General features: G+C 40.5%; 1 protein-coding gene across 2 annotated transcripts in view; it reads left to right on the top strand.

Annotated features, from left to right (window-relative positions):
* Positions 1 to 2,843: 2,843 nt before the first annotated feature.
* PTPN2 (protein tyrosine phosphatase non-receptor type 2) overlaps positions 2,844 to 25,930 on the top strand; it is a 108,711-nt gene continuing 85,624 nt past the window's right edge. For both annotated transcript variants that reach the window (XM_066246954.1, XM_066246953.1), the window contains exon 1: positions 2,844 to 3,036. In XM_066246954.1, coding sequence (XP_066103051.1) covers positions 2,968 to 3,036 — 69 coding nt within the window. In that variant the 5' untranslated portion in view covers positions 2,844 to 2,967. The remainder of the gene's footprint in view (positions 3,037 to 25,930) is intronic.

Here is a 25,930-nt window from a genome sequence, read left to right as displayed (position 1 = left end):
ACTCAAGCCAGAGACCATGGGATCAGGGTTATGATCCCACGCTCAAGGCAGTGACACTGTGCTCTAGTTGGTGAGCCTGTACTCAAGCCAGATAAGCCTGTGCTCAAGCTGGTGATCTTAGCATTTTGAACCTGGGACATCAGTGTTCCAGGGTGACACTCTATCCCAGGGGTCGGGAAGCTTTTTGGCTAAGAGAGCCATGAACGCCAGATATTTTAAAATATAATTCCATGAGAACCATAAAACGACCCGTGTATGTTAGGCATTATCCAATAAAAATTTGGTGTTGTCCCAGAGGACAGCTGTGATTGGCTCCAGCCACCCGCAACTGTGAACATGAGCAGTAGGAAATGAATGGATTGTAATACATGAGAATGTTTTATATTTTTAACGTTATTATTTTTTTTTATTAAAGATTTGTCTGCGAGCCAGATGCGGCCATCAAAAGAGCCACATCTGGCTCGCGAGCCATAGGTTCCCAACCCCTGCTCTATCCATTGTGCCACCACTGGTCAGGCTGAATCATATTTTCATTAATTAACATGCAGAGGAACATTTTTTTCTCCCACAAGTATTTTAATCCTGTCTGGCAGCGCTGTCCCACAGAACTCTGATGATAGAAATGCGTGTGCTGCCATACATTAACCACCAGACACATGTGGACATTGAGCACTTAAAATATGGCTAGCGTTGTCAGAAACATCCAAAGCTGTAGAAAATTTTTGAGTTTATTTTAACCAAACTGATGTCATGCCTGGAAGCAAGATCTGAAATGTTCTGAGAATCACAGTTCTGCAGTGTTTTTTTTATACATTTGGAATTATGAAGAGAATTTAAGGAAGATTACATGTTGACAAGATTATGTGTTCCCAAGGGTGGTGTGCGGTTCAGAATGAACCATCCCAAGATGTGCGTCAGTAGTATAAGGATTGTTTAAACCAGTGGTTATCCCCTTAAAGAATCTGAAAAGGGGGATTATTCTGGCGTTTCAAAGGTGTGTTAACCTAGATGCACAAGAACAATGTAAAAGGCTTGGTTAAGGCAAAGATAAACCTTTTTATAATCCTGGGTAGTGACTACGCACCATGACCTGCCCAGTTAGGAATTTTATTAACAGATCACCCTGGTGAGTTAACTTTCAGTCAGATGTATTACAGAGCCCCTTGTTCGTTCACACTAATACAACTAAAGAACCAAAATTTTAATTTGTTAAAGAAAAGATTATTAATGATGCTTTTTGAGGATAATGAGGTAAAAGAAAGTTTATTTTAGATTTAAAAATTTTTTATTTATTGATGTGAGAAACGATTTGTTGTTCTACTTATTTGTGCATTAACTGATTTATTCTTATATGTGCTCTGACTAGGAATGTGCAACCTTGATGTATGGAGACAACATTCTAACCAATTAAGCTACCTGGCCAGGGGGAGGAAGACTTTAAGGGTAGGGAGAACTACTGTTATAGGTATAAGGACCACTGCAATGAGTCTTGTAGTGTGAGTGAGATTGGATTTGTATAAAAGGTGTGTTATTTTGTCAAACAAAATTCAACAACTCATAGATACAGAGTATAGACTGGAGGTTGACAGATGGGAGAGGGGTCCAGTGGCTGGGTGAAACAGGTGAAGAGAATAAGAAGTACAAATTGTTAGTTACAAAATAGTTAAGGGGATGTAAAGTACAGCATAGGGAATATAGTCAATAATATTGTAATAACTATGTATGGTGCCAGGTGGGTACTTGAAATATCGAGGGGATCCCTTTGTCAAGTATATGATTGTATGCTATACACCTATACTGAAATAAAATAATAATGAATGTAAATTGTAATTAAATGTATATTCTTAAAATTTCAACAATATGGTGTCACTTGTGCCAAAACCCAAGATACCAAACCTAGATTTAATACCTGACCTAATTGCTGTCTTAACCACTTCCAGAAACATAATGAAAGAGTTTGGAAATTTCAGATCAGTATCAATGAGGTAAACTGTCAAGTGAAACCTCTCCACCCCCTCTCCCACCCCCAGAAAGAGGGAATATGCACCCTTGCCTTCCCCCACCTTCGCCAAAAAGATATCCTAGTGTGAAAATTATCCTTTTTTTCTTAACAGTTCCCTTGCCCCACTTTCCTTTCTAAAAAGCCCCTCCATTTTGTACAACCCTTCAGACCACCCTTCTAATTGCTAGATGGGATGATATTCAATTAATTAACTGCTTAATAAAGCCAATTTACATTTTCCCATTTAATTAGCTGAATTTGGTTTTTTAACAAACCCTTCACATTTCTCATGGAGAAAATAAAATAAGCACATGAGTTTACCAACAGGTAACATTAACTTTTAAATTGTGTCACAATCTGTATTCTCCCTAACTCCAGGCGAGGTGGCCTATCCTCGTGCTATTTGTCACAAAATCCCCAGGTGCGAGGGAACTGGCATCAGGGCTCATTAATTCTACAAGAAGGCTGAAAATTTTCTTCCAAAGTTGTCCACAGTCCGCTAAATTGACCTAGATGATATTTAAAACAAAATAACGGGAAAGCAAGAAGAAGGAGGTCTTAGGGAACTCTTTTGACCTGCTCCAACCACGTGAACCTCGCGGAACCGCACCTCGGTCCAGAAGTCTGGCCATCCTGCCAACCACCCGGGACAGCAGTCTCTGGGTGGTCCCCAGGGCCCCACCCCTCTCCACCTGGGCCTCTCTGGACTCCGCCTCTCCTAAGAGCCTCGCCCCGCCCCGCCCCACCGCCCCCTTGCCGCCGCCCGCCCCTACGACGCGAGTGTCGGCGCGCTGACGTCCGACGCTCCAGGTACTTTCCCCGCAGTCGGTCAGGACTCGGCGTGGGGGCAGGGCGGGGCGCCGGACGCGCATGCGCCACTGCTCCAGCACTCTCCCCGGATCTTGCGGGTTCCTGAGCCTCTCTGCCGGCACAGGCTCCGCTTGCGCTAGCTCGCTCCAGGGGCCATGTCTGCCACCATCGAGCGGGAGTTTGAGGAGTTGGATGCTCAGAATCGTTGGCAGCAGCTGTACTTGGTGAGTCGCTGGCTCAGACAGCATGCGCTACACTCCTCCCTGGTCCCAGGCTCGCGCCCGCCGGCTCCCTCCCGCCTCCCCCGCCTCCCGCGCCTCCCGCTCAGAGCGGAAGTGGTGGCGCGCGGGCCGCGTCAGGGCTGCGCCTGCGCCGACCGAGTCTGTGGTCCTTTTTGAAAAAAACACTCGAAATGAGGCGGGGGGTAGGGGGGTGTCTATAGTTAAGCGCAAGCGCAGAGTTAGTCCTAGAAGGCGGTGCCACAGCGGCGCCTTGTGGCGGGTGTGGCGGTATTTGTGGGCTCCAGGGTAGGGACTTTGGTGGCCCAGGGACCGGTGGTTGCTGGGGTTGAGCAGGGACTTGGGAGACTGGCAGGCAGTCCGAGAGGCCGCAGGGAACAGTGGGGAGGGCAGGGGTGGGCAGCGGCCTTGGAAGCGCGGGTCGGAGGGCGGCTTCGACTTCGGCTTCTGCATCGCTTGGCCGCCCCTGTGCTAGGTCTGCTCATGGACACCTTTTTCGCTGGCCCGGTGTTCAGTGGCCAAGCGGGGCAAAGGTCAGCCGTAACATCCATTTCCGAAGGTGCTGCCGGCCCTTGCCTCGGTTTTGTGGGTGCTACCTGGGCCTTCGAAATGCTGGTGCCTAACCGTGGTGGTGGCGAGAGCTGCAGCCATCGGCAGCCGGGATTTCTCGGTAGAGCCCGCCGTCGCGGCGTGCAGGTCCTCCACGGAGGTTCCGGGAACGAGAATGGGCTCTGGTTGTGTTAGTTAAATAAGGGTGTCATTCTCTTTTCAGTTTTCTTTACTGAGACACACTTTACATAACAATAAAATACATGGGTCTTATGTATATAGTTAAGTGAGTTTCATAAATGTATACCGCTGTGCAAGCACCTCTCAAATCAAAACAACCTTTCCATCTACCCAGAAGGTGCTGTCAAGCTCCTCCACCCCATAGGCCACCACTGTTCTGATTTCTTATCATCAGAGAATAATCTTGCCTGTTCTCCAACTCCTGTAAACAGGCTCATATAGTTGAACTCCTTTGTAATGAGTTTCTTGAACTCAACTAGAGAAGCTTTTAAAGTATTTTTATCTTTTGATTTAATATCATTTAAAATTACTTAATTGCCTGTTCTCTACTGTTTAATTATTAGCAATTACTCCCAACATTGAATCGAATGGTTGTGAGTTGCTCCTGCTGGTGGGTTCACTCTGTACGGTAAAAGAAAAGAAAGAAAAAGAAAAGGCTTTCCTGTAAATCTTGCTAGTCCTGGGTTTTTCCCCATTCCATTTAATTAGATGACAGGAAAAAAAATGTGTTCTTTGTCATTATGTTCAGAATGTAACATTTTCCTCTTGCATGCAATAGCGGGAAGTGGAATGAATATCCTGACTCATGAATACAGAACTGTTAGGATAGGGTACTAACTTTAAAGAATGCTGGTGAGGACTTTTCCAAATATAGAAAATTTTAAATGCAAATTCTAGTAGGAATCTATGTGAGAGCCTGCCAGCTGTGTCTTCTCCAGTTGCATTTGTTGTAGCAGAGGCTGCTTGTCTGCAAATTACTGGTCATACATCAAAATACAGAACTGAGAAGAGAAAGGTTAATGCTACAAGTTAACTCAGCTTAACATTTTGGTTAAGCACTTTGAGATAGATAGATATATCATTTGATATATATAATGCAACAGTCAGTGAAAATTATAATCCCTCTCATCAGAAAATGCACCATATCCACTGAAAATTTCACAGTTTCAGAGAGTTAGGACACCCTTCCACGGGCTTGTGCCTAGGTGTCCTTTAGTTTATTGGGTTGGTCAGTACTCATTATTTTTTCCTAAAGAAAGAACAACAGTAGTTTGGTCAGGAGAAATCATGCAATACACACTGTTGTTACGCTAAAAGTAGATCACAACCCCAGAAAATTAGTTAGCAATGGAAAGCAAGCCTAGAAAGAGTTTAGTGTTTTCCTTTGACTCTAGAATATCCATTTAGCCATTTACCAATATGTGTTGAACATCAGTCGTAGGCCATTCTCTGTGCTGGGCCTTGGAGATTCAGCAGAGAATGCCAGCGACAAAGTTCTTGTTCTTTTTTATTTTTAATTTTCCCATTAATTTGAGAGAGAAAGGAAGGGAGAGAGAGAACAACTTGTTTCGCTTAGTTCCATCTAGTCGCACACTCATTGATTGCTCCTCCTACGTCCCCTGACTGGGGGGTTCAACCTGCGACCTCTGGTGCACCGGGTTGATACTTTATCCATTGAGCCACCCAGCCAGGGCACTCTTTTTAATTAAAAAAACTTTCCCCATGGCTTAGAGTGAGAGAGAGAGAGAAAGAGGCAAAGAAGAGAGGGAAGAGAAGGGACGTCAATTTGTTGTTCCATTTAGTTGTGCACTCATTGGTTGCTTCTCCTATGGTCCTTAACTGGGGATTGAACCCATGACCTCAGCGTGCTGGGACAACACTCGGTTCATTAAGGTACCCAGCCAGGACCCAAAGTTCCTGTTCTTGAGGACCTCACATTCTAGGATTTGTTCTTTTGAGGGTCTCATTGCAATTCCACATTTTCTTTTTGTTGTTGTTGTGTGACAGAGACAGAGAGAGGGACAGACAGACAGGAAGAGAGAGAGATGAGAAGCGTCAGTTCTTTGTTGCAACTCCTTAGTTCATTGATTGCTTTCTCATATGTGCCTTGACTGGGGGGCTAGCAGACTGAGTGACCTCTTGCTCAAGCCAGCGACCTTGGGCTCAAGCCAGCGACCGTGGGGTCATGTCTATGATCCCCACTTTCAAGCCAGTGACCCCGTACTCAAGCTGGTAGCCCGCGCTGAAGCCGGTGACCTTGATGGGTTTCAAACCTGAGTCTTCTGCGTCCCAGTCCGACGCTCTATCCACTGTGCCACTGCCTGGTCAGGCTGCAATTCCATATTTTCATTCATTCACTTAAGACATGTCTTTTATGTGTCAGTGTTAGACTGAGTCCCTACTCTTAAAAATACAGCCTAGTGGGGAATAGTAAATAGGTAAGCGGATGAACATGTAAAAGTAGTAAGTGCAATAGTTAGTATTAAGCACAGGGTGCTAGATATCCCTCAAAGGGGTGCTCTGGGAGATCTAGTGAAGCTTCCTGGAAGAGGGAGGGCCTTATCTAAATCTTGAAGGATAGTATGACCAGGTGAGGAGAATAAGGGAAAGGGAGAGAATTAGTGTTCCAGAAAAGGAAGAAAGGTATGCAAAGGCACAGAGCATGGAATGCCAAGACAACCACCAACAATTGAGCCTGATAAGGAGTATGGTGTGGATTTGAGGTGCCCAAGAGAAAGAGTATATGAAGCTCTTATAAATAAGCCTAAGGAATTTGAGCTAGCTAATAGGTTTTACTGAGGAATTTTAAGACCGGTGGTGCCACGGTCATATTATTTATATGTACGTATACGTATGTATTTTATTTTATTTTGTTTATTTTTTCCTTAGACAGGAAGGGAGAGAAAGGCAGGGAGGAAAGAGATGGAAAGCATCAACTCATAGTTGTTTTACTTTAATTGTTTATTGATTGCTTCTCCTACATGCCTTGGCTGGAGGGTTCAAACAGAGCCAGTGACTCCTTGCTTAAGCCAGTGACCTTAAGCTTTAAGCCAGTGACCTTGAACTCAAGCCCGTGACCTTGGGATCATCTCAGTGAACCGGCACTCCAGCCAGCGACCCCAGGGTTTCAAACCCAGGCCCTTAGCGTCCTGGGACAACACTCAGTCCGCTGTGCCACCACCAGTCAGGCTTTTTAAAATTTATTTATTTATTTATTTTATTTGAGAGAGAGGAAGGGAGAGAGACAGAAAGACAGAATCATTGATCTGTTTTAGTATATGCCCTGACAGGGGATTGAACCCACAACCTTTACATATTGAGAGGATGCTCTGACCATTTGAGGTATCCAGCCAGGGCGGTCAAACTATATTTACTTTTTAGCAAGATCATTCTGCCAGTGGGTTGAATGTAGACAGGTAGCATAAGAAAGTAGTATTTTGGAATAAACCTGAAGAGAAATGTTGAGTTCCTGAACTAAGGCAGTGGCAGTATGAATGAAGAGGGGATACAGATTTGAAGTAGTGAAGGGGATAAATAAGTGTGGACTTGACACTGTTCAATTTGAAGTACCTGTAAGAGATAGAAATAGAATGTATAGAGATAGAAATTTAATATATAAATTGGGAGTTTAGGAGAGTTCTGAGATGGAAATATAATTTTGGAAATCATGAGCACGTAGGTGATGTTTGAAGTCCTAGACTTTGGTGACTTCAGCTTGGGATATGTAGGGAGTTTGGAAGTACTGAAGGCCAAGGACAGAAACTTGGAAGACAACATTTATGAGCATAGGTAGAGGAAAAGATGCTTGCAAAAAAAGACCAGAGAGGAATAGCCATTGAAATGGGGAGAAAACTGGTGGCAGGGTCTGGAGGGCGTTAATGGTCAGCAGGGCAACTTGTGCAGATGGGGCAGCTAAGATCAAAAGGGCCCATCGAATTAATGACTAGGAAATTAACAGATATCTTAAAGAGAGAAATATCAGTGGAGTATAGAAGTCAGATGTCGGGTGTTGAGAAGAGAAGATGGAAGAAGTACAAATGACCAAGTGTACATAGCTCTCTTAAGAAGCCCAGCGTAATGAGATGGAGTGGGGAAATGCGGCTAAAATGAAACATGATTATGTGACTTCTCTACTTAAAACCTTCAATGGTTACCATTGCTCATAATGTAAAATTTAAACCCGTCCTGTAGCTCTCAAGACCACATGTCCTACCTACCAATATGACTTCTCTCTTTTTCACTAGGTTCTGTTCCTTTAAATGTGCATGTCCGTTCTCTTCTTGGGTCTTTATAAATGTAGTTCTTTTTGCATTAGCACAACTTTTCCCTCTTTCTTTTCCCCTTTTGCTTAACTACTTACTACTCATCCCTGAAGTCTCACTTCCTTAGGGGGTGCCTTCACAAGTGTGCCATGTGGGGTATGATCTCCCGTTAAATATTTCTACAGCATGCCATGACTTCCCCTTTCATAGCAGTGCATCAGATTTAACAAGCTGCAGCAGCAGATTGTTTAGGGGACACAATTTGCACTTTGCAACCACTCTTGCTTGAGCAGGGAAAAGGTGTTTAAGTGGGCTTTCTGCTTTGTATGGCTTAACAGTGGGTGATATTTATGATAATGTTTCAGGAAAATTGTACTTTTTTGGCAATGCTAACTGGATGAATTAAAGAAAGACTTGACTCTTTTTTTACTATAAATGTTTTATTTTCAGTTGCAGTTGACATATATATAATTAATTTCAGGTGTACAACCCAGTGATTAGATATTTCTATAACTTAGGAAGTGATCTCCCTGATAGATCTAGTACCCAAGTGACACTATACATAGTTATTACAGTATCATTGACTATATTCCTTATGCTGTAGTTTACATCCCTGTGACTACTCTGTAACTATCAGTTTGTACTTCTTATTCCCTTCACCTTTTTCATTCATACTCCCACTCCCTCTTGCCCTCCCATCAGGCACTATTCAAAATGTTCCATATATCTATGAGTCTGTTTCTGGTCAGCTTGCTTGTTAGATCCACATATAAGTGAAATCATGGCATTTGTCTTCCTCTGTATGACTTATTTCATTTAGCACAATACCCTCTAGGCCCGTTTATGTTGTTGCAGACGTTTATCTGATCATCTACAGATGGACCCTTAGGTTGCTTCCATATCTTGGCTATCGTAAGTAAAGCTGCCATGAACATATGGATATATATACAGTGTGTCCGTAAAGTCATGGTGCACTTTTGACCGGTCACAGGAAAGCAACAAAAGACGATAGAAATGTGAAGTCTGCACCAAATAAAAGGAAAACCCTCCCAGTTTCTGCAGGATGATGTGGCAGCATGTGCGCATGCGCAGATGATGACGTAACACCGTGTATACAGCAGAGCAGCCCACGGCCATGCCAGTTGAGATGTGGACGGTACAGAGGAAAGTTCAGTGTGTTCTGTGGCTCGCTAAATTTGAATCTGTGACCAAAGTGCAACGTGAATATCAGCGCGTTTATAACGAAGCGCCACCACATAGGAATAACATTACTCCGTGGGATAAGCAGTTGAAGGAAACGGGCAGTTTGGTGGAGAAACCCCGTTCTGGTAGGCCATCAGTCAGTGATGAGTCTGTAGAGGCTATACGGGGTAGCTACCTAAGGAGCCCTAAAAAATCTGTGCGTGAGCCCACTGCACTGAATAGGTATGAAACTGGGAGAGTTTTCCTTTAATTTGGTGCAGATTTCACATTTCTGTCGTCTTTTGTTGCTTTCCTGTGACTGGTCAAAAGTGCACCATGACTTTACGGACACACTGTACTTTTTTCGATTTAGTGTTTTGAGCTTCTTCAGAAAAATGCCCAGAAGTGGAATGGTTGGGTCCTTCTTTGTTTCTTGTTATAGCCTTTGTTTTATCATCTACTTTGTCAGGTGTAAGTGTTGCTATGCCAGCTTTTTTGTTTGTCTGTTTTTATTTTCATAAAATACCTTTTTCCATTCCTTTCAATCTGTGTGTGTGTTTCGATCTGAAGCGAGTCTCTTATAGACAACATATGTAAGGGTCTTGTTTTCTTTCTTTTTTTTAATTTAGAAATTAAATTTAATAGGGTGATAATGATCAAAAAGAGAACATAGGTTTCAGGTAAATATTTCTATAGCATATGAACTGTTGATTGTGTTGTGTGCCCGTCACCCAAAGTCAAATCATTTTCTGTCATCATATATTTGTCCCTCTTGCTCCCTTCCCCCATTAGCCCCCTCTCCTTGGTAAACCATTTCACTTTGATCTATACTGCTCACTAAAATTAGGGGATATTTCAAAATGAATATGAAGCAGTAAAAAAAAAAAAAGGGAAGCATTTGATTTTTTTTTATTAAACCAGAACATCAGAAAGCAAACGACAAGTCAAAGAAAGTTGTTCAATTATGCAAATGAGATGCAAAACGAACTTTTATTTCGTTGGTGAAAACGCACTATTGAAAAGGCTGAAAGTACTGGAGTGTCTGCACATTCCTGATCCCTTAATTTTTATGAGCAATGTATGTCCATAAGTCTCAATTTTATATCCCATCTATGCATGAAATTATATAGTTCTTAGCTTTTTCTGATTCACTTATTTCACTTAGTATAATGTTCTTAAGGTCCTTCCGTGTTGCCACGAATAGCAATATATCATCATTTCTTATGCCTGAGTAGTATTCCATTGCATATCTATACCACATCTTCTTTTTCCAGTCCTCTATTGAGGAACACTTTGGTTATTTCCATGTCTTGGCCACCATGAATAATGCTCTGATGAACATGAGGGTGGCATGTGTCTTTGCATACCAGTGTTTTTGAGTTTTTTGGGTAGATACCCAATAGAGGGATTGCTGGGTTATATGGTAGCTGTATTCTTAATATTTTGAGGAACTGCCTACTGTCTTCCATAATGGCTTTGCCAGTTTACATTCCTAGCAGCAGTGAATGAGTGTTCTTTTTTTCTCCACAGCTCTCCACCACTTGTTATTACCTGTCTTGTTGATAATAGCCAATCTAACAGATGTGAGGTGGTATCTCATTGTAGTTTTGATTTGCATTTCTCTGATAGCTAGCAAAGATGAGCATCTTTTCATATATCTATTTGTTGATTGTATGTCTTCATGGAAGATGTGTCTGTTGGGGTCCTCTCCCCATTTTTTAATTGGATTGTTTTGCCTGTTTGTTCTGAGCTTTGTGAGTTCTTTAGATATTAGTTATTAACCCCTTGTTGAAGCTGTTGTTTGTGAATAGCATCTCCATGTGGTTGACTGTCTTTTTGTTTTGTTGTTAGTTTTATTTTGCTGTGCAGAAGCTTTTTAGTTTTAGGTAGTCAACCTGGTCCCTACCACCCACTAGTGGACATTCCAGCTTTCATGGTGGGCAGTAGCGGAGCAACCAAAGTATAAATAAAAAGATAGATTTAACTATAGTAAGTTGTTTTATAAAGATTTATTCTGCCAAATTTAGCAAAAATCCAACATAAAGTATTTGGTAAGTAATTATTATTATTTGGTTTAACTTGCTGTAACTCTGCTTTATAAATTTTATAAAGTTACTTCCCTACTTTATAAATCACCATTACTGTGGAACCGGTGGGCAGTTAGAAAATTGTACTACTAACAGAGATACAAAAGTGGGTGGTAGGTATAAAAAGGTTGACTACCCCAAGACAGTCCCATTTGTTTATTTTTGCCTTTACTTCCCTTGTCTTTGGGTCAATTTCATAAAATTGTCAAAGTCCATAAGTTTAGTACTTATGTTTTCTTCTATGTAATTTATTGTTTCAGATCTTATATTTAGGTCTTTGATCTATTTTGAATTAATATTTGTGCATGAGACAAGGTATAGTCAAGTCTCATTGTGTTGCATATGGCTTTCCAAGTTTCCCAGCACCATTTATTGAAGATGCTTTCTTTTCTCTCTGTGTTTTGGCTCTTTTGTTGGTAATCATTTGTCCATATATGTGTGGTTTTATTTCTGGGCTCTCAATTCTGTTTTATTGGTCTGCTGTTTTTCTGCAAGTAGCATGCTGTTTTCATTATTGTGGCTCTGTAGTATATGTTGAAGTCAGGTAATGTGATACCTCTGCCTTCATTCTTTTTCTCAGGATTGCCTTGGCTATTTGGGGGTTTTTTTGGTTCCATACAAATCTGGTGATTTTTTTGTTCAATTTCTTTTTTAAAAAATGACATTGGGTTTTAATGGGGGTTGCATTAGATTTATATATTGCTTTGGGTAATATGGCCATTTTAACTATATATGTTGATTCTTCTGATTCATGAACATGGAATTATTTTTCCATTTCATTGTGTCTTTTTGAGTTTCTTTTAATAATGCTTTGTAGTTTTCAGGGTATAGATTCTTCATATTTTTTATTACGTTTATTCTTAGGTATTTTATATTTTTGTTGCAATTGTAAAAGAATTTTTTTCTGTTCATTTTCTCAAGTTATATTGTTGGCATGTAGGAAAGCAGTAGACTTTTTTTGTGTATTGATTTTATATCCTGTGACTTTACTATATTTGTTATTGTTTCTAATAGTCTTTTTCTGGAGTCTTTGGGCTTTACTATATGTAGGATTATGTCATCTACAAAAAATGATACCTTTACTTCTTTCCTGATATGGGTGCCTTTTACTTCTTTCTCTTGCCTGATTGCGCGGACTGAGACTTTCAGTACTATGCTGAGTAAGAGTGGAAAGAGGGGGCTTCCTTGTCTTGTTCCTGATTTTAAAGGAAAAGTCTTCAGTTTTTTATCATTTAGTATATTGGCTGATGGTTTGTCATGTACGGCCTGTATTATGTTGAGATACAGTTTTTCTGTATCCATTTTATTGAGTGTTTTCAACGTAAATGAATGTTGCAGCCTGACGTGTGGTGGCACAGTGGATAGAGCATCAACCTGGAATGCTGAGGTTGCTGGTTTGAAATCCCAGCCTTCCCAAAACTCAAAAACATTGGTACATAAAGATACATGCAGCCCCATGTTCATTGCAGCATTGTTCACAGTGGCTAAGACATGGAAACAACCAAAAGCCCTTCAATAGAAGATTGGATAAAGAAGATGTGGTATATATATATACAATGGAATACTACTCCGCCATAAGAAATGATGACATAGCATCATTTACGACAACATAGATGGACCTTGATAACATTATACTGAGTGAGATAAGTAAATCAGAAAAAACTAAGAGCTGTATGATTCCATACATTGGTGGGACACAAAAATGAAACTCATGGACATGAACAAGTGTGTGGTGGTTACCAGGCGGAGGGGAAGGGAAGAGAGGGAGGAGGAAGGAGGAGAAGGAGGGGAACAAAGAGAAACAAAATATAGTGTGAAGGAAGATGATTTGACTTTGGGTGATGGATATACAACATAATTAGCTGTCCAAATGATGTGGAGATGTTTTCTCTAAATCTGTATACTCTGGTTGACCAATGTCACCCTGTTAAAATTAATTGTCTAAATAAAAAACAAAAAGAAGAAGAAAGAAACCCCGGGCTGGCCTGGTCAAGGCACATACGAGAAGCAGTGAATAACTAAAGTGAAGCAACTACAATCTTGCTCTCTTCCTCTCTACCCTCCTTTCTCTCCCTCGTATATCTCCCCCCTCTCCTTTCTCCCCTCGCCCCTTGTCTCTCCTCCCTCCTCTCTTTAAAATCAATAAATTAAGATCTTTTTTAAAATTTATTTATTTATTTATTCATTTTAGAGGAGAGAGAGAGAGAAGGGGGGAGGAGCAGGAAGCATCAACTCCCATATGTGCCTTGACCAGGCAAGCCCAGGGTTTTGAACCGGCAACCTCAGCGTTCCAGGTCGAAGCTTGATCCACTGCGCCACCACAGGTCAGGCCAATAAATTAAGATCTTAAATGGATGTTCTGTCTAATCGAATGCCTTTTCTGCATCTATTGATAGAATCATATGATTTTTGTTCTTTGTTTTGTTGATGTGGTGTACTACAATACAGTTTCCGTATGTTGAACCATCCTTGTGCTTCTGGAATGAATCCCACTTGAATGTGATGTAGTATTTTTTTTAATATATTGTCGTATTCGATTTGCTAGTATTTTGTTTAGGATTTTTGTATTTGTGTTCATTAGCAGTATTGGTCTGTAGTTTTCTTCTTTGTGTTGTCTTTGCCTGGTTTTGGTATCAGTGTTATGCTTTCTTGATACAGTGTCCCCTTTATCATTATGAAATGTCCATCTTTGTCTCTTGTTACCTTTGTTGTCTGGAAGTCAGTATTGTCACCTATGAGTATGGCTGCACTTGCTTTTCTTTGGGTATTATTTGCTTGGAGAATCGTTTTGTAAACTTTTATTTTGAGTCTACTTTTGTCCTTGCAGTTTAGATGTCTCCTGAAGGCAGCACATGGTTGGGTTTTGCTTTTTGACCCAATCTGCTGCTCTGTGCCTTTTTACTGGTGAGTTCAGTCCATTTACATTTAGGGTAATTATTGACACTTGAGGATTTCCTAGAGCCATTTTATGTTTTGTTTTTCTGGTAGCTCTGTGTCTAGTTTGGTTCTTCTCTTTGTGTTTCTGTTTGGTGGTATTCCATACTTCTTTCCCTTGTTTCCTCATTTTATAGTAGCTACTTTTGACTTTTGAGCTCCCAGTTTGTATAAGGCATATGCTATATACTTTATGTGGAATTATTTAAGAGGTAGCTACAAATGAGGAAACTGAGACTTAATTTTTCCAACTGCAGTTAAATGGTAGACCCAGATAGGAATCCAGGAGTTAAGAGTTTGTGTCTTAAGAAATAAATAACTAAATGGTTAGAATTACGTGAGCATAGCAAAAATTCAAACAGTTCAGAAGTATATGTAGTAGAAAAGTAAGTCACTGCCCCTGTTCTCCCTACCTCCTTTTCTATAGTAAATTACTGTAACCAGTTATCTTGTGTATCTTCCCAGGGATATTGTATCCATATCTAAGCTGTCTCTTGCCTGCCTCCCTCTTCCCCTCTATCTGTCCCACCTCTGTGAAACAAATACTAACATACTGTTTTGCACTTTGCCTTTTTCACTGAATATATATCAGAAGTTCTCCCATATAGATCTCAAGTGTTTGTTTTAACAGTTAAATAATATTCATTATTTAACCATTCATCTGTAATAGGCATATAGGTTATTTCTATGAGCTATTATAAACAGTGCCGTAATGAACAATCTTCCAAAGGTGTTTACTAGTGTACATACACTGCCATCAATTAAGGAAGTGCCTGTTTCCCTGTACCTTCATTACCCAGTTATGTTATCAAACTTTTGTCTGATAGACAAAAATGGTCTTACTATAGTTATAAATTACAATTCTGTCATTTTGAATGAAGTTGAATGGCTTCTCTTATTTTTAAAAGCCATTCGTATTTTTCATTTTGATATGTAGGAGCTCTTTACATCAGTGGTCCCCAACCTTTTTTGGGCCACGGACTGGTTTAATGTCAGAAAATATTTTCACGGACTGGCCTTTAGGGTGGGACGGATAAATGTATCATGTGACCAAGACGAGTGTCAAGAGTGAGTCTTAGATGGATGTAACAGAGGGAATCTGGTCATTTTTTAAAAATAAAACATTGTTCAGACTTATATATAAATAAAACGGAAATAATGTAAGTTATTTATTTTTTCTCTGCGGACCGGTACCAAATGGCCCATGGACCGGTACTGGTCCGTGGCCTGGGGATTGGGGACCACTACTTTACATATTACAGAAGTTAAGCCTTTGTCATACATTGCAAATATTTTTTCAGTTTTTGTTTATGGTATTTTTTTATGAAGAAAGTTTTAAGTTTTTTAAAGATTTTATTTACTGATATTTAGAGAGAGGAGAGAGAGAAAGAAAGGGGAGAGGAACAGGGAACATCAATTTGTAGTAGTTGCTTTTTGTATGTGCCTCGACTGGGCTAGCCCAGGGTTTTGAACCAGCAACCTCAGCATTCCAGGTCGATGCTTTTTATCTACTGCGCCACCACAGGTTAGGCGGAATGTAAGTTTTTATGAAATCAGATTTTTCAGCCTTTTCTAATGTTCTTGTTTGTGTGTGTGCTGTGGCTTAGAAAGGTCTTCTCTAGTCTATGATTGCAAAAAGTTTTCTCCAGCGTTTTCTTATACAATTCTGGCTTTTCATTTCTTTTATGTTGAAATCATTGCTCAAACAGGACTTTGTTTTGGTATAAGGAATGAAGTAGACAGTTAAATTTTTGTGGTAAAATATATCTAACAAAAGTGGTAGAGCGTCAGCCTGGCGTGCAGGAGTCCCGGGTTCGATTCCCGGCCAGGGCACACAGGAGAAGCGCCCATCTGCTTCTCCACCCCTCCCCTTCTCCTTCCCCCGTCTCTCTCTTCTGCTCCGCAGCCAAGGCTCCACTGGAGCAAAGTTTGCCAGACGCTGAGGATGGCTCTGTGGCCTCTGCCTCAGGCGCTAGAATGGTTCTGATTACGGCAGAGCGACGCCCCAAGATGGGCAGAGCATCGCCCCCTGGTGGGCATGCCGGGTGGATCCCGGTCGGGCGCATGTGGGAGTCTGTCTGACTGCCTCCCCGTTTCCAGCTTCAGAAGAATACAAAAAAAAACAACAAAAACCTGACATTTTTAAGAGTGAAATTCATTGTCATTGATTTCATTTACAGGGTTATGCAACCATCACCAACCACTATTTTCAAAACCTTTCAGCACCCCAAACAGAAACTCTGAACCCGTTAAGCAATAACTCCTCATTTTTCCCTACCTCTAACCAGGTTACTTCTGCTCTACTTTATATATCTGTGAATTTGCCTATTCCAGGTACTTCATAAGAGAAAAATTGTACAGTATGCATCTGTCTTATTTCACTTACATAATGTTGTTAAGGTTGGACTATGTTGTAGCACTTATCACCTTCATTCCTACTTAAGGCTGACTAGTGTTTTTGGGTAGGTATGTGTGTATCACATGTATTTTGTTTATCTATTTATCTTTTGTGGCCACTGGTGATTTCTGCCTATTGGCTACTGTGAATAATTCTGCTGCTGTGAACATTGGTCTGCAAATATCCATTGGAGTTCCTGTCTTTAGTGCTTTTTTTTTTTTTTTTTTGACAGAGAGAGAGTCAGAGAAAGGGACAGATAGGAACAGAGAGACAGGAAGGGAGAGAGATAAGAAGCATCAGTTCTTTGTTGCAGCTCCTTAGTTGTTCATTGAATGCTTTCTCATATGTGCCTTGACCTGGGGGCTACAGCAGAGCAAGTGACTCCTTGCTCAAGCCAGTGACCTTAGGCTTCAATCCAGTGACCTTTGGGCTCAAGCCAGCGACCATGGGGTCATGTCTATGATCCCACGCTCAAGCCAGCAACCCCTCGCTCAAGCTGGTGAGCTTTGCTCAAGCCTGATGAGCCCACACTCAAGCTGGTGACCTCGGAGTTCTGAACCTGGGTCCTCCGTGTCCCAGTCTGACGCTCTATCCACTGTGCCACCACCTGGTCAGGCTGGAGTTCCTGTTTTTAACTCTTTTCCATTTGGATCTAGATGTGGAATTGCTGGATTATGGTAATTCTGTGTTTAGCTTTTTGAGGAACTGCTAAACTGTTTTTCCACAGTAGTCACAACATTTTACCTGCTCACCAGCAATGTGCAAGGATTCCTATTTATTTATTTGTTTTTAATTTATTTATTTTGGGGGGGGGGGATATCAATCTGTTCCTGTATGTGCCCTGATCAGGAATTGAACTGGCAATCTCTGCACATCATGACGATGCTCTAACCAACTGAGCTAATGAGCCATTTTATTTTTTAGAGTATTTATTTATTTTTAGAGAGAAAGGGGAGAGAGAGAGAGAGAAAGGGGAGAGGAGCAGGAAGCATCAACTCATAGCAGTTGCTTCTCATATGTGCCTTGACCCAGCAAGCCCAGGATTTCGAACCTCAGCATCTCAGGTCAACACTTTATCCACTACACCACCACAGGTCAGGTGCCCTATTTTTTTTTTTTTAACTAAAAGAGTTGACAATTTTATTTTCATATTTCACAATACAAATGAAAATTGATTTTTTTCTTTCTTTGGTCCTACTACTCCTGCAAAACTATTCTCTCTTTAATAGGAAGAGGGAGTAAATCTTCCTTGCCATGTTGTTAGAATACACTCAGTCACAGCAGCACACTCTCCTGGTGAATTAAAACAAGTATATAATATAAAACCGATAGAAAGAGGCTTCCGTCTCCTTATCTGTTTTGGTCCGAGTCATTCGTGGCTGAGTGGGCACTATCGTGGCACAGGCAGGAGGTCTCATCATGGGGGGCCCAGGCATCATTGGCGTGTGCCCTCCCATAATGGAGGAACAGGCCCCACTAGCATCATCTCAAGAGGAGGAGGGCCCATCATTGGCATCATGGGAGGGGCCCCCAATATGGGGAGCTGGTATCATACCAGGGCGAGGAAGACCTGGAGCACTGAGGGAAGGTGGGCTTATTGCCCCTGCAGAAGGAGGTGCAAAGAATGGCATTGGAGCAGTGGTGGGATTCAGCCGGTTCACACTGGTTCAGTAGAACCGATACCTAATTTTTTGTTGAGTTTGGCAAACTGGTTGTTAAAATGGCACTTGTAATCAGAGTTCTCTCTAAGGTGGACGCCTGGGCAGCTGCCCAAGGTGGAAATCACAAATTTACATTCCCTGCTCTTTTTAATGTTCATCTGCGCAACAGCATATTCTAAGTGCCCGTAGTAATGTTCATTCCATCCATAGGTGAAAAAAATCGCAAGTGAGGATGCCAATCAAGAAGCAATACGGAAATATTTTAAATAACAGTTTTACTGTTTTTTGTCAGGTATTATTTAATATTTTTCATTAACATTTTAAAACTCTTATAATCTAGTTTTGTGTACCTCTTTTATTGTTCTTATTTAAGTATTTAATGCATGAAATAATAAACTACCTTTTGGTATCTTGTTTTTTATACTTAAAACGGTCACTAAGGCAGAGAACCGGTTGTTAAATTATTTGAATCCCACCACTGAGCAGGAGGTATCTTTCCTTGCTGAAATGCTGCATTGGTTTTGTCAAGCAGGCTCTGAGCCTGCACTTCCATCCATTTCTGATAGTAGTCTTTCCCATGCTCTTTGTGTTTCCTGCCACTGCAGTGGGTCTTTCTTACAGAGTCATGGGTGAGGTATGGATAGCAGCTGTCACAACAGAGCTTGAACATACCGTTCTGCAGGCTCTTGCCCACTTCCTTCTGTACCACTGGAAATGGCCCTTATTTCTTCATATCATGCTAGTAGGTATGAAGTGGTATTTCATTGTGGTTTAGATTTTCATTTTCCTAATGACTGAAAATGTTGAGCATCCTTTTCATGTACTTATTACCATTTGTATATCTTTGGAGAAATGTCTATTCAAGTCATTTGCCTTTTTTTAAAAAAATTAAGACTTTGTTTTTTTAGAGCAGTTGTAAGTTCATAGCAAAATTTAAGGGACCATACAGAGATTTCCTCTGTACTCCTTGTCCCTATATATGCATAGCCTCCCCCATTATGAGAATCCCCCACCAGAGTGGTACATTTATTAAAATTAATGAACCTACATTGACACATCATAATCACCCAGAGTACATAGTTTACCTTAATATTCACTCTTGGTGGTACACATTCTGTGGGTTCAGACAAATAAACAGATTTTTATCATTATGGCATCATACAGAGGATTGTTACTGCCCTAAACATCCTCTGTAGTCTGCCTGTTCATTCCTTCCTCCCATCCCCAAACCCCTGGCATCCACTGATCTTTTAATTGTCCTCATATATTTGCCTTTTCCTGAATGTCATATACTTGCAGTCATACATTATATAGCCTTTTCACATTGGCCTATTTTACTTAGTAAAATGCATTTAATATTTCCTTTCTGTCTTTTCTTGGCTTGATACCTGTTTCTTTTTAACACTGAATAATATTTTATTGCCTTCATGTACCATAGACTATCTATTGCCCTAATGAAGGGCGTCTTGGTTACTTCCAAGTTTTAGCAATTATGAATACAGCCATTATAAACATCCATGTGCAGGGTTTTGGGTGGACATGAGTTTCTATCTCCTGTGGGTAAATACCAAAGAATGTGATTGCTGGATCACATGGTAAGAGTAGGTTAAGTCTTGTAAGAAACTGATCAACTCTCTTACAAAGTGGCTGTAATATTTTGTATTACCACCGGCAATGAATGAGAGTTCCTTTTGCTCTACATCCTAGTCAGTATTTGGTGGTGTTAGTGTTCTAGATTTTGGCCATTCTAAAAACTGTCTTTGCCTACTTTTAACCATTTGAGTAGTGAGTTTTTGTTAACTCTTTGAGGACATACATGAACGTTTGTACTACTCAAAGAGTTAGACTATTTGTCCTTTTGTTATTTCATTGTAGGAGTTCTTTATATATTCTGATTGTTAGTGCTTTGTGAGATGTATGATATGCAAATATTTTTCCAAATATGTGTGTTTAAACAATTTTTTTTATTGATTGATTTGCAAGAGAGAAGAAGTGGGGGGGGGAGAGAGAAAGGGAGAAAAAAAGAAACATCTGTTTGTTGTTCTACCCATCCATGCCCCCATTGGTTGATTCCTGCATGTGCCCCAACTGGGATCGAACCTGCAACCTTGGTATATAGGGATGACGCTCCAATTAATTGAACTATCTGGCCAGGGCAATACAACTGATTTTTGTTTTACAACTTTGGTGAATTTATTTTTTATTTCTTTTTTTTTTTTTTTTTTTTTTTTTTTTTTTTTTTTTTACAGGGACAGAGAGAGAGTCAGAGGGATAGATAGGGACAGACAGACAGGAACGGAGAGAGATGAGAAGCATCAATCATCAGTTTCTTGTTGCGACACCTTAGTTGTTCATTGATTGCTTTCTCTTATGTGCCTTGACCGGGGGCCTTCAGCAGACTCGAGTGACCCTTGCTCAGGGGGCTTAGGTCCGAGGTGGTGAGCTTTTTTTTTTTGCTCAACCCAGATGAGCTCGTGCTCAAGCTGGCGACCTCGGGGTCTCGAACCTGGGTCTTCCGCATCCCAGTCCAACACTCTATCCACTGTGCCACCGCCTGGTCAGGCTATTTTTTATTTCTTTTACAGAGAGAGAGTCAGAGAGAGGGATAGATAGGGACAGACAGGAACAGAGAGAGATGAGAAGCATCAATCATTAGTTTTTCGTTGCAACACCTTAGTTGTTCATTGATTGCTTTCTCATATGTGCCTTGACCATGGGGCTACAGCAGACCGAGTAACCCCTTGCTCGAGCTAGCGACCTTGGGTCCAAGCTGGTGAGCTTTGCTCAAACCAGATGAACCCACGCTCAAGCTGGTGACCTCGGGGTCTCGAACCTGGGTCCTCTGCATCCCAGTTTGATGCTCTGTCCACTGCACCACCACCTGGTCAGGCTTTGATGAATTTATTAACTCTAATGTTTTCTTTTTTTTTCTGGATTCTTTACAGTTTTCTACTGTAAAGAATATAAGATCTTATAAGATCATGCCATTTGTGAATAGAGATAGTTTAGCAACTTTTCAATTTGGATGCCTAGTACTTTTTTTTTTTTTTTTTTTTTGCCTAATTGCTTTGGTTAGAGCTTACCAGTATTATGTTGAATAGAACTCGTAAAAGTGGGATTCCTTTTCTTGTTCCTGACCAATTAATTTTTTTCTAAATAACTGCTTGTTTTTTTCATACTGTTTGTTGACTAATCCAGCCCTTTGTGCCCTGTGCTCCCCTCCCACCCACCCCCCATTTACAGTGTCCTCTTTATAATTTGTAGAATTCCTGTATGTGTATTGGATGAATAAAGCATGAACAAATTCCTACCTAATGGGACCTCTCCCTCTACCTGTTTATTCTCATTTTGTATATGTATTTCTCTCTCTCTCATGCACCACAAGTCGTGTTGCTTATACTTCTTTCAAGACATTAGTTATTCTTTTTTTTGGGGGGGGGAGGTGGCAGAGACAGAGAGAGGGACAGATAGGGACAGAAAGATAGAAAGGGAGAGAGATGAGACGCATCAATTCTTCATTGTGGCACCTTAGTTATTCATTGACTGCTTTCTCATATGTGCCTTGACTGGGGGGGGGGTGTACAGCAGAGTGAGTGACCCCTTGCTCAAGCCAGCGACCTTGGGCTCAAGCCAGTGAGCCTTGCTCAAACCAGATGAGCCTGCGCTCAAGCTAGTGATCCTGCACTTAAGCTGGTGAGCCCGCAATCAACCTGGGTGAGCCTGCACTCAACCTGGGTGAGCCTGCACTCAGGCCAGTGACCTTGAGGTTTCGAACCTGGGTCCTCCATGTCCCAGTCCAGTGCTCTATCCACTGCGCCACTGCCTGGTCTGGCTATTACTCATTTTTTCATTTCTTTATTTTTTGTATACTCACATCACTGTGACTTTGCACAAGCTTTTTTCTTCCTACGTGGACCCATCTTTTCCCACTGTTTTCATGGCATACCGCTGCTCATTCTTCAGGTCTGCTCTGTACTCCTTCTTCAGTTCCTTAGGCAAAAATAAATTCTCTTCCTGTGGTTACTTTAAATATAAGCACATTTTTCTGAGGGACCTTATTAGATTGTCTCTTTGATAGTCTCAAGGAAAACTTAAAGGTCTGTTTTAAGAAAAAGAAAGTTGTTAGATACAAATACAAAAATAGCCTTAAAAAACAATGACAGTAAGAATAGTTATAGAAAATGAGAAATGGATATAATTTTCCAGGTCCTTAATCCATGCAATAGAAACTATTTTTGCTATTCATATTTATTATTGAAATGTGTAAAACACAGTGATAAGAAAAAAAAACCCTGCATTATTTAACACTAGACAATGGTTTTACCCATATTTGAAGCTTAGGGGATTTTGCTAGTAAACAGTGGTGAGCGTAAACAAAAGCTTGATTAAGGGCTGATACCTATTTAGTACTCTATCTTTCTGTAAAGATGAATGAACATTAGAAGTGAAAAATTCAGCACTAAAAGAAAACAAGATTAAGTGGATCACTTACAGCATGTGAAATATGTAGTATAAGAAATAGAGAAAACTGGAATTTATATTTCCAAACTAACAGTAGCAGGTTATAAAAATAAAATACACTGAGAATAGGAAAGAATTCTTAAAGTAATAAAACATGATTGCTAAGAAATTTAGCAAATTATGCAGCACACCAAGTTAGCTTGAGAAAAATCTCTCAGAATTCAGGAAAATGATTTTAGAAATGAGTATTATGAGAGATCATTTAAAATTTAAAACACATGACAGTTTCAAATCTCTGTGATAAGAGTTCCTGAGAGAACAGAGGAGACTAAGATGAATTAGTAGAGGAAAATTTCTGAGCTGAAGAAAGCCTTCAAGTTCAAGATCAAAGGGGACAGCAGAGTCTTCCTCAGGAATATATTTAAAAAGCATAGAACACTGGATTCATCCTGATGAATTTTCTAAGTGTTCCAGATAAAGAAAAATCCTCTAAGGTAGTAAAAGAAAGGGGCAAATCAGATTTGCATCAGATTTATGTGTTCTGACTTTGGATGCCTATAGATAATGGAGCGATGTCACCCAATTGCTGAGAGAAATGGAATAGATATAGAAAGTAGGTTTGGGCAAGGAAGCCAAGTAAAATGGAGACTTAACTCTATGTAATAATTATAGCTGTGAGCCTTGGTGCAAATTTAAGAAATTTTTTAAATAACTGAAAATATAAAATATATGGATCCAAAGTTCTAGATTATGTATATTAAGAAAACATAAGAGTTGGGTTGTAGGAAGAGTGAAGTAAAATCCGTGGTACATTTTCCATATTTATATATGCTTTTACAGTAGTGGGGAAATACAAGTTCATATATGGTTTTACAAAAATTTAAGACTAATTCCTAGTAAAATAGAAATCTTATTTTTACTTCTAAATTACTAGCGGGAAAGAGAAGCAAAGAAAACTTGATTCATACAGAAAAAAAAAACCCAAAACAAACAACAACAGAAAAAATAGAGAAAAGGAAATAAGGAATCATAACATATAGAAAGCAGCAATCTTTACTAATTATTTTTGGGTAAAAGAAGAAATCAATGCATACTGCCATTAGAGATTCCAGAAAATAATGAGATGACAGTATTTTTAAATTTATTGTTAAAAACTTTATTGATTGATTTTAGAGAGAGAGAACGAGAGAAACATTGACCTGTTGTTCCACTTATTTCTGCATTCATTGGTTGATTCTTGTATGTGCTCTGACTGGAGTTCAAACCCACAACCTTGGTATATTGAGACAGTATTCTGACCAGCTGACCTACTCAGCCAGGGTTTGGACAGTATTCTAAACTTACAGGATTTAGTCAGCCTGACCTGTGGTGGCACGGTGAATAAAGCATTGACTTTAAATTCTGAGGTTGCTTGTTCGAAACCCTGGGCTTGCCCAGTCAAGGCACATATGAAAAGCAAGGAGTTGATGCTTCCCATTCCTGCCCCAACTCCTTTCTCTAAAAATCTAAAAATATATAAAAAATAAAAATAAACATAGGATTTAGTTAGTCATTAGGCAAGAAAATAGAATATTAATGAATTAAGCATTTCATTTATGCTAGAAAAATTACAATAAAATTAAAGCTTTAGAAGGACCTATTGAATACAAACGAAAGGCAGAAATAAATGAGTTACTACACTGCTCCCATTCTAATAGGCAGTTCAGTTTGACCTACGATTGTAGTCTCCAAATTCTAATATGTCATCAATGGATATTATCTAGAAATATAGTATAAAACACAATTTACAAATTTATTCTAGGAATATAAAGATTGTCAGTATGAAAGAGTGTAATGCTACAGGGTGGGGCAAAAGTACAGTGGTACCTTGAGATATGAGCTGCAACTCTGTCCATATTTTTGTTTGAGATCCGAGCAAAATTCCGAGATATGAGTCGTGATTTGAGAAGCTGCCGCTAGTTGGCGTGTTGGCGCATGGGTCCCGTATCGGCAGCACAACACCAGCATCTTGTTCCTTCTCATGTGTTACGTGCAGAATCAAGTCGAATCTGGTGCGCTGTACTCGTTCTTGCATTATTTTTGCATTTTTTACTAACTTTTTTGTGTGCTATCATGGGCCTGAAGAAAGTGAGTGTAAAGGACAGTGGTGAGAAGAAGAGAATGATGTCGATAGAAGTAAAGCAAGAAATAATAGAAAAACATGAGCATGGTGTACTACCAACCGCAATACATCTACAATTTGTACCATCCTTAAACAAAAGGATGCCATCAAAATCGCAAATGCAGCAATAGAAACTACAGTTCTGTCCCAATTAAGGACAAATATCCATGAAGGAAATGGAGAAGCTTCTGCTGGTGTGAGTGAAAGAGAGCTGGCAGGAGATACAGTGACGGAGACTGTAATATGCAAAAAGGCACGTATTATTTACTGCGACTTGAAGAAGAAAGAACCATCAACCTCAAAAGAGGCAGCAGAAGATACGTTTAAGGCAAGTCATATCACGGCTGGTTTGAAAATTTCAAGAAGAGATCTGGCATCCACTCGGTGGTGAGGCATGGTGAAGCTGCGAGTGCTGACGGTAAGATAGCTAAGGAGTACATCACACGTTTTGCTGCGCTTATCGCAAAGAAAGGCTACATCCCCCAACAAGTGTTCAACTGTGACGAAACAGGATTGTTTTGGAAAAAAATGCCCCAGAGGACTTCCATCACCACAGAGGAGAAGAAGTTGCCAGGCCATAAACCCACGAAGGACCGTCTAACCCAGGGGTCCCCAAACTTTTTACACAGGGGGCCAGTTCACTGTCCCTCAGACCATTGGGGGGCCGCCACATACAGTGCTCCTCTCACTGACCACCAATGAAAGAGGTGCCCCTTTCTGGAAGTGCGGCAGGAGCTGTATAAATGGTTGCAGGTGGCCACATGCGGCCCGCGGGCCGTAGTTTGGGGATGCCTGGTCTAACCCTTGCATAGTGTGCAAATGCTAGCGGTGACTGTAAAGCAGTGGTAGTCAGCCTGGTCCCTACCGCCCACTAGTGGGTGTTTTAGCTTTCATGGTGGGTGGTAGCGGAGCAACCAAAGTATAAATAAAATGATTTAACTATAGTAAGTTGTTTTATAAAGATTTATTCTGCCAAACTTAGCGAAAATCCAACACAAAGTACTTGGTAAGTAATTATTATTATATGCTTTAACTTGCTGTAACTCTGCTTTATAAATTTTATAAAGTAAAGTTACCTCCCTACTTTATAAATCACCATTACAGTGGAACCGGTGGGCGGTTAGAAAATTTTACTTCTAACAGAGATACAAAAGTGGATGGTA

Source organism: Saccopteryx bilineata, chromosome 11 (genome assembly GCF_036850765.1).
Source record: "Saccopteryx bilineata isolate mSacBil1 chromosome 11, mSacBil1_pri_phased_curated, whole genome shotgun sequence".
Classification (NCBI taxonomy): domain Eukaryota; kingdom Metazoa; phylum Chordata; class Mammalia; order Chiroptera; family Emballonuridae; genus Saccopteryx; species Saccopteryx bilineata.
Note: the sequence above shows the minus strand (reverse complement) of the source record. Positions and strands in the feature narration are given on the sequence as shown.